This window comes from Nansenia antarctica, assembly GCF_963989245.1.
Source record: "Nansenia antarctica genome assembly, chromosome: 1".
Classification (NCBI taxonomy): Eukaryota; Metazoa; Chordata; class Actinopteri; order Argentiniformes; family Microstomatidae; genus Nansenia; species Nansenia antarctica.
This window is the reverse complement of record NC_137674.1, coordinates 100,473,220-100,483,219: the sequence shown is the minus strand read 5'-3', so window position 1 is coordinate 100,483,219 and position 10,000 is coordinate 100,473,220. Positions and strand designations below refer to the sequence as shown.

At 47.8% G+C, this 10,000-nt stretch overlaps 1 protein-coding gene across 1 annotated transcript in view; it reads right to left on the bottom strand.

Annotated features, from left to right (window-relative positions):
• Nucleotides 1-10,000, bottom strand: part of sgsm2 (small G protein signaling modulator 2) — a gene marked incomplete at both ends in the record, with an annotated part of 60,501 nt that overhangs the window by 23,105 nt on the left and 27,396 nt on the right. Inside the window, 2 exon segments of the mRNA XM_080534736.1 lie at nucleotides 81-248; nucleotides 5,015-5,183. Coding sequence (XP_080390862.1) covers nucleotides 81-248; nucleotides 5,015-5,183 — 337 coding nt within the window.

The window sequence follows — 10,000 nt, the reverse complement described above, 5'->3', positions numbered from 1 at the left end:
CCGGTAGTTGTGATTGCAAGAGGGTTGAGGTGAGATGGGTTTTCCAGCAGTGAAGTGGTTAGTACTTGTCGTTCGCTCACCTGGAGTTGTCCACGATATACTGTACAATCTTGTCCAGCACCTTTTCAAAGAGGGCCGTGCGCACCCAGATGTGCTTGATGGCCTGGGCCGAGAGGGGTTGGGGGGCGCGCCCTGCCGAGGAGGACCCCTGCCTTTTCAGGGGCTCCTGACCCACACTCTGGGTTCTCCTGGAGGGTAAAGGTCAAAGGTCAAAGGCTAAGATGAGCAGGGTCAGGCAGATCTAATGGGGTAACTATAAGCTGTGTGTGTGTGTGTGTATGTGTGTGTGTGTGTGTGTGTGTTTAGTGCTAGTGTTAGTGTTAGTAGAGAGTTGGAGAGATAAGTGTCAATCATCAAGACCTTCATTAGCTGGATGCAAGAAAAAGACACCAACAAAAGACTTCGTTTTGTTGGCCATTAGGGGGCGATGTGGCACGTAGTGCCTATCTGACAGCAGTGGCTGTGCTAAAGGTACCAAACACAAATCAAACTTTCTAAAACTTTCCAAGGTTCTGATTAAGTCTTATTTTGCACAATGTAGTTGTGTTGTTGTCCCCAAACATGTCATTATGTTTTCTGAGTGCTTCGATGAACAACACAAGGCAATTTGCTACGGAGTCGCAGTGAAGCACGGTAAACTTTGAAACTCTCCGGGTTCTTTGAAAAAAAGTTATTGCGACAGAAGAGAAGCGTAACAGCCCAACAGACTTTCATCTCACACTCTTCCACAAGGTAATCAGATGCAACACCCCCTCAAACCCCTCCCCCCCGTCCCCCCCATTCTTCCTCCCCCCCAGACTCCCGCTTCAACTCTCAGACAGAGGGGGGTTGAGTCACGATGCACACTCCCCCAGCCTCTTCAACCTGGCAGGGGGGGTGGGGGGGTGGGTGCCAGGTGTTCACACACAGACACACACACACACACACACACACACACACACACACACACACACACACACACACACACACACACACACACACACACACACACACACACACACACACCTAGCGATAAGCGCTACTGTATAAATACAACCCATCCCGTTTACTTCCGACCCGCTGTGAGAGCATTGAGCATCGCTACAAAATGTTTCCCACGACGGCGTTGGGTTGCGCTGCCCCCAGGAACACATCACATTGTTCACGTCTGTCGTATATCTTTACAAATTGTAAATGTCAACAAATGTCAACATGCAGCTGGAGATGACATCGATTAAAACACAGAGATTACAGTACGTTTCACTCCGACAATCGACGATGAGGAATATGCCAAGATGGCCGTGTTCTCTTCCAAGATGTACAATGGGGGAAATAAGTATTGAACACATCAATATTTTGTCCAGTAAATGTATTTCCAATGAGCTTATTCAAGTTAAATTTGCACCAGACTTTGGTATTAACAAACAATCCAGACAAAAAACATTAAAGTCAATATGTAAATAAAGTTATGTGTAATAAAGTGGAAAGAAACAGGAAAAAAGTATTGAAAAGCAAAGTAAAGAAAAAGCAATGAAAAGAAAAAGCAGTAGGCCTACACTACAGCAAGGAAAGGCAAGGAACCAGCTGAAAACCATAACTAATTAGGACGCAGCTCTACCTCCAATCTGTGCTAATTAATGTCAGCTGGCTGGGTTAGAATATACTGATGGGCTATAAACGTTTTTTTTGTTACCAAGGTGCCACACAACAAACATCCAATGATGGGTAAAAGCAAAGAGCTGTCTCAAGACCTTCGCAAACCATTGTTGCAAAGCATGAAAATGGAATTGGCTACAGATGTATTTCACAACTTCTGAATCTTCCAGTAAGCACCATTGGGGGCATTATCCGTAAGTGGAAGCTACATCACTCCACCATCAACCGGCCACGCACAGGAGCTCCTCGCAAGATTTCTGATCAGCGAGTCAGAAGAATATTTAGAAGAGTAGCCAAAGAGCCATGGACCACTAGGAAAGAGCTCCAGAAAGACTTGCAGGCAGCAGGTACAACTGTGACAGAAAGGACAGTAGGCAATGCAATCCACCGCCATGACCTCTGTGCACGCTCAGCCCGCAAGACTCAAGAAAAAAAGTCCAAAAAAAGACCAACATTTTACGTTTTGGCTGTCACACAACACACTATGTTTGGAGGAGAAATGGCACTGCACATCACCCGAATAACACTATACCAACAGTGAAGTTTGGAGGTGGAAGTATCATGGTGTGGGTCTGTTTCTCCTCTCGTGGTACTGGCAGACTTCATATCATTCAAGGAACAATGAATGGAGCCATCTACAGAGAGATTCTTGAGATGAACCTGCTACCATCCACCAGGATGCTGAGGATGAGACGTGGGTGGACCTTCCAGCAGGACAGCGATCCAAAGCATACTGCAAAGGAAACTCGCAATTGGTTTCAGAGAAAGAAAATCAACTTGTTGGAATGGCCCAGTCAATCACCTGACTTAAACCCAATTGAACATTTGTGGAAACATCTGAAGATCCAGATTCACAAGAGGGCCCCCCGCAATCTTCAAGATTTAAAGAAAATCTGTGTAGAGAGGAATGGGCCAAAATCATACCTGAATACTGCGGGCGATTAGTTACTTCATACAGAAAGCGCCTTGAAGCTGTCATTACAAACAAAGCCTTCTCCACTAAGTATTGAATTCATTTCAGTTCAATACTTTTTTCCTGTTTCATTCCACTTTTCCTGTTTCATTCCACTTTATTGCACATAACTTTATTTCACTTGAATAGGCTCAATGGAAATACATTTACTGGACGAAATGTTCAATACTTATTTCCCCCACGGTACGTGCTCTGAGTTCTAGCATCGTGAAAGGCTTGAAGTCAAGCTATGTCACATCTTATATATAATCAACCACCACCGCATGTGTGCAAAGAGGAAGGAACGTGTTTGTTTGATGAATATAACATATACTACATACGGGGTACCACAATCTGCATCTGGCCTTTGGTGCACTGGCGATGGTAAGGGGTGTGTGTGTGTGTGTGTGTGTGTGTGTGTGTTCAGACCAATAACTGACCCAGGCCATCCATCATCCACCCAGCAGGCCAGCCAGAAGCAGGCAGTGGTTCACACACTCACTATCACACAATAATGAACACACACGAGATGTGACGAAGAACAGACAGTTGCACTGCAAGCCCCCAGGTGTAAGAGAGAGAGAGAGAGAGAGAGAGAGAGAGAGAGAGAGAGAGACAAAGACAAAGACAAAGACAAAGAGATCCAGGCCCAGCAGCAACACAACAGCAACATAACAGTTAACCCAATTGAACTCAAACTGAGCCTCTAGATCAGATGGGCCCGGAGCTTTCGGACCCGCCAGAGTGCTGAAAAGCAGACAGGAGCCCCGGGGGGGCTAATAGCGTTTCAGCCCTTTTTACGACTATGCTTATTCATCGCAAAGAAACACAAGACAAGCAGCAGGAAGAACAGGCGCCCATCAGTCACGACTGCGCCGCACCACCGCCACTGCTGTCGCCACCGAGAGCGATCACACAATGTGCTTCCACCTTTCATGAAGCTCTGAAGCCGTATTATTCATACCAAATAATAGTCTTCAATTTGTTTTAATTAATTGGAGCCCTTCATTGTCGAAGTCCTGTTTTCAGTTCAAACAAGCAGTCTCTCGCTGTCTCATTCGCTCGCTCCCTCTCCCTCTCCCTCTCTCTCTCTCTCACTCTTTATCTCTCACTCGCCTCATGCATTGCTCTCTCTCGCTTTTCATCGATGATGGTGGCACAGTGATGTCGCCATGACAACGGGAGTAACCGAGCCATAGAGCCCTGAAGGGGTGGGGGGATGTTTATGTGTGTGTGGATGAGTGTGTGTGGATGTGTGTGCGTGTGTGTGGGGGGGGGGGGACGACGACGACTAGCATGTGATAAAACAATAGCTTTAAATGATGTTTAACCGATGTGTCTTTTCTCTCTGGGGAAATAAATAAATAGCAAAAGGACCCGAGCGCCATGAAGGTATGAAGGCTAGTACACACTCAGTCACGCCTCACCACCAGGTTCACCTGACCTGCTGCTCGACGTGCTCTAACATGGTCGCCACGGTCTCTACTCAATCAAGAGACTCATCTAGACACTCTGATTCTACGCTGAACTCTGTGTGACACAGACCATGTGACAGGAGTTGAGCAGTCAGAGGATGTGTGTGTGTGTGTGTGTGTGTGTGTATGTGCTTGTCTGCATGTGTGTGTGTGTGTGTGTGTGTGTGTGAGCGTGTGTGTGTGTGTTTGTGTGTGCGTGTGTGTGTGTGTGCCTGAGTGCATGCTTGTGTGTGTGTGTGTGTGTGTGTGTGTGCCCACAGCACTCTTCCCCCCATTACAATCATCTATCTCCCTCCAGCCCTGGAGTGGCACACTGACCACGTGACTTAGCTAATGGACAATTAATGGCCTCACAGACAGCTTCGCCAGTATCTCTGTGTATGCAGACCAAGCAGTTTATGATTTGATGCATCCACAAAACCCACATATCACCTACCCCGGGGGTTATCATTTTGTGCACACACACTTCGGGACACACACCTGGGGGCTTATCGCGCTGTGTGTATACACAGACGCCTGGCATTGATAAACACACACCTGTCCTAGAAGTCGCGAGTGATGGGTGGATCACGTCGCGGCATCGGTGCTATTTATCTTGTCGGATGTGTGGTTTTATTTAGCCACGGGACACACTCAGAGATATGAGTGAAAGTGTGCAGGTGAGATCACCCATTTACCTTTCGAGTTTTGGACATTTAGCAGACGCCTTTATCCAAAGCGACGTACAACAAATACATAATGTCTAAGTAAGTGAATCATCTATCCATCAGTCATCAGTCAAGACAAAGTCATCTATGCTCGGGCCAGGGGGCCGTTGGCCGTCAATCACCCCCCCCCTTTCCAAATCATTTGATGATGTCACAGTAAACAAAACAAAAAACTCTGGTCAGACCTGGTGACCTCAGCCTGCTGCTGGAGCTGCTCCTGCACCTTGCGACACACCTCCTCCGCCGTGGCGTTCACCTTGCCGATCTTGGTGAAGAGGGCGGCGATCTTGTCGCTACGCAGGAAGCCTGCCGCCCGCCTCTTCAACATGTGACCCATGCACGCCTCGATGGTGCCTACGAGAGGGAGACAAAGAGAGACAGAGAGAGAGGGAGAGAGGGATGGAGAGAGAGAGAGAGAGAGGGGGAGGGAGAGACAGAGAGAGAGTGAGAGAGAGCGAGAGAGAGCGAGAGAGAGAGGGAGGGATGGAGAGAGACAGAGAGAGAGAGAGAGGAGAAAGAGCAAAGGAGAGAGAAAAGAGAGTGAAAGAGTGGGAGGGTAGGAGAGAAAAAAAAAAAAAAGATTTCAGAAACAAATCACAGATAAATAAAGTCATACATCATGCAACTACAAACTACATCTTATCATACCCCCACTGTTGCTTGAATTCATTAATTACAGAAAATGTCCCCGCACCCACGCAAATACACTCTCTCTCTCTCCATCTCCCCCTTTGGTCTCTCCAGGGGCTAGGCTAATGAACTTTAGCGACAGCGCGTGGGGAATATGTGATCGTCGAAAACGCTTTCCTCTCCGTGCTCCTGTTCTTACAGGAGACTATGTGGGGGCACAGAGGCTCTGCTTATTAAGTCAGGGACAACTGAAGCAACTGAGGCCTCTGAAATGCAATTACACACCTCCAGCAAACCATGCTGTCTCTGGCTGCCTGGCTGCCTGTCTCTGTCCCTGTGCCTGGCTGCAGCACTGTTAAATATTTAAGAGTCGAGGCAGGAAGAGGAGGGGATGGGGGGGGTGGGGTGGATAAATAACCTGTTCCTGCCAAGAGCCACCCCTATGGGCCCCATAGGGTCCACAAGGCGACCGTCTTTCTGAGAATTTCTAATTAAGGGGAAATAACAACAACAAGAACAACAACAACAACTCCTCCATTAGCAACGTTAGCACATTAGCACTGTTAGCTAAACCGGCTCATCTTAGCCAGGTCAATAAAAGAGACATGGTGAGACCGTAGAGAGGAGTCAGAACAGGACAGAACAGGCTCCCCTCCCCTGTACAGCTCCACAGACCTGGGGTATATCATATTTACATTGTTACCTAGACGGGGAAAAGGCCATCTTGGTGATTCATATCGACTCTGACAGCTGGTTGAAGTCTGGTTGCTACCTAGAGTCTGTTTGTCCCCCTTTCGCATGATAAATGGTATCGATATCTCAGCTGAATTAGAGTTTGACAACATCATTGGCAGCGTGGGGGGGGGGGGGGCAATCGCTGCTTTATGGGGGTAATTGCGTGTTTTTATTGTTGGGCTAGCTTGCACCACTGGAGCCGAAGAGGAAGTACAGCCCTGAAGAGTTCGATTCACAGTTTATGCATCAAATAAGTGCGTTTAGGATCTACAGTATGTCAATGTAGGACACTGTACTGTATATCAACAATTTTGTCCCAATGCCTTCATTGTGAACAATGTGTCGAAAAATACACCACAGTCCACAGTTAAGAGATTCAGAGAGACACAGAGAGAATGATAGTTCCTGCATATTGTAGAATACAATTATACACACCGGCCATAGAGGTCTGTCATCCCCACCCCTCCATCTCTCCAACCATCCCTCTCATCCTCCTCCACCCTCCAGCCTTCCCCCCTTCCCTCCCAACTTCCCTTCTCTCTCCATTCTCTCTATGAGTGAGGTATGTTCTGTCTGTGGGCTTAACACACACCCAGTGAACAGGTCTGTGGTTGTGGTGTTTGTGCGTGTGTGGCTTGGATGAATCATCTAAGTGGTAGCTAAGTGCTTTCCATTGAGAGTTCAGCGTGTGTGCTAGTGTGTGTGTGTGTGTGTGTGTGTGTGTGTGTGTGTGTGTGTGTGTGTGTGTGCTCGCCTTTCCTAAAGAGACTTGATTGTGGAAGAAGAAGCATTCTCGAGGATTCTCGGAATCTCACACCTCGTGTGTGTGTGTGTGTGTGTGTGTGTTTGGGTATGTGTGTGTGTGTGTGTGTATGTATGCAAAAGGAGGAGATAGTGTGCGTGTTTGTGCATGTGTGTGTGTGTGTGTGTGTGTGTGTGTGTATGCAAAAGGAGGAGATAGTGTTTGTGTGTGTGTGTGTGTGTGTGTGTATGCAAAAGGAGGAGATAGTGTTTGTGTGTGTGTGTGTGTGTAGACAGAGTTTGGTTTAGTGTAGGAGATGTCCAGCTTGCTGGGTGGAAAACCAAGTGGAACACGTTCTCATTTGTGTGTTTGCGTAATCCTTCTAGCCTGCTGCTTTTGCCTGCGTGCATCCATCTATCCATCCGCCCACGCACTCCCTCTCCTTCTCCTCCACCTCCCCCTCTAATAAACACACACACAACACAGTCCGGCACAGTCGGCGCACGCACATAAGCACACACTCTAGAATCTACATGCATATCCACAGGATACTATGCTGCATGTGTGTGTGTGTGTGTGTGTGTGTGTTTGTGTGTATGTGTATGTGTGTGCAGACATGCTGTTAAACCCCGTATTTCCATCTGACAGTCCTGAATAAATTAATCAATGTCTATAGTCTGGAACTGAACCTGAAGTGGGACTTCAAAAACGCTGTGGGTGCGAAACACAATGAGTTTGACGATTAGGTAAATCATTTGCTTTTTAAAGCACACAGCACAAGCGTTACTTACAACAATAGAGGGGAGGCTAGCTGAGGTAGAAGTCGGAGGATGGGCTCATTGTAATTCATGGAATGGAATGAGGACTGGTATCAAACACGTGTTACAATGTGCCTGTCCTCCGATTTCCACCTCCACCAGCCTCCCCAGACCCATCATGACTGGTTGTGAAATGCAGTTGTAAATATGTACATAATGCATCAGACATCTTCATGTTCCCTCCGAAATATTTCTCCTGATATTACACTGTATATATGTATATACACTCACCGAACACTTTATTAAGAACACCTGTCCACCTTCTCATGACCCCGTTAATACCAATCAATCATCGCTTGAATGCCACAGCCTATTTGAGTACTGCTGCTGACAATCCCACCTCATCACTGTGAGAGATTTCTTTTCTTTTTTTTTTACAGGAAGCGTCTTGAAGCTGTCATTGGATAAAAGGCTTCAAGTATTAAATACATTTCAGTTAACGTGTTCAATACTTCTTTCCTGGGACAGGAATATATATGTTACGGTACATGTGGGAATACGGGACATGTGGGAAAACTAGGGTTAGGGTTAGGTGCTAGGGTGACTTGGTACATGCTGGCATGTCTAGCCCTAACCCTAACCTTAACCCTACCCTTAACCCTAACCCTAACCCTAGCATCCTAGCACCTAACCCTAACCCTAGTTTTCCCACATGTACCGTATTCCCACATGTACCGTAACATATACATATACTTAATATATGTCAATACAGTGCAGTTCTTTAGTCCTAAATCATATACTCTCAGCACCGGCCATCAACCATCAATGACCGTCCCCCCCAACCACCGTGGAAAGACAGACATCTCTGTTTGATAAGTGGTGGTCACCGTGGCGCCAGCGAGGACACATGTTCTCTAATTGCACCGAGGGTTTCCACTCAGGCAAACCCAACAGAGATGGGAGGCCCAGAGGACGGCTTGCAGAGGAGGCTGGGGGGGTGGGGGGGTGGATGGGAGGTTTGGTGTGGATGGATGAAAGGAGAGGAGAGTGAGAGAGGGGGAGAGACAGAGAGACAGAGAGAGAGAGAGAGGGGGGGGGGAGAGAGAGACATTGGAGGGAGAGAGAGAGTGAAATAGAGAAAGAAAAAAAGAGAGGGAGGAAAGGGTTATGGCGTTTGCTGCACTTGGATCCAGGCCTGTCTGCATTGAGCTCATTAGCAGATCTAATTAAGACAGAGCTAATAAGCCTGAGCTGGGCGTCGTGACTGAAAGAGAAACTGTTTATCTGGACTGTTTGTCTGTTTCTCTGCCTGTCTGTCTGTCTGCCTGTATGTCTGTCTGCTTGTCTGTCTGTCAGTGTATCTGTTTCTCCCTCTCGTTCTTCTCTGTCTGTCTTCATGTGACACCTGACCTGAACACCTGTGTTGCTGCCTGCTACTACATTACTGCAACTTGACAGACACCACAGCCTAATAAACTCTTTTTCACACACACACACACACACACACACACACACACACACACACACACACAGTAAGGCATCACAGTGAGGCCTGACAGGTGTGTGTGTGTGAGTGCCATGATCGATGACTGTAATCGCATTGGTAGTTGATCTAGCCCTGAGGGGTGAGGCGTGTGTGTGTGTGTTTGTGTGTGTGTGAGAGAGAGTGTGTGTGTGTGTGTGTGTGTGTGAGGGTCCCACCTGTGATTGTGCAGCAGGGCTGTGTGAGTCACAGTAATTGACAGTAATGAACTGCATAACAGAGGGACTTGGCAGCTGTGGATGGTGTGGGCGGGGGGGGGGGGGGGGGGGGAAGAGGGGGGGGAGAAGAGAAGAGAAGAGAAGGAGAGACAATAGGAGAAGGTGAAGGAGAAAAAGTTAGCAAGGAAGATCACAAGACAGACAAGTGGAGGGGGGGGCAGTTTGACTGGGGCTGTAGAAAAGAGAGATGAGAGAGGTGGAGAGGAGGTCGGAACACGACAGCCTCAGCGGAAAAGAAAGAGGGGAAGGCGATAAGGGGAAAGAAGAGCTGGGTTGTGCAACGATCGGAAAAGAAAGAGAGACTGAAAAGGAGGGAGACGGAGGAGAAGGGGAACAGGGGTGGGGGAGAGGGTGCCCCCCCCCCCCCCCCCCCTCCCAACCCGTGAATGCAGATGACGACAGGTCCTCTGTGCGCTCTCCACCGGCACGTCACTAAGCGCTCAAATGGAAATGGTCTTGGTTCATCCCTGACCGACTGACATACAAAAGACTCAGAATAAGAGATAGAGAGATAGAGAGAGAGGAGGGGGGCGGGTTGATGAGAG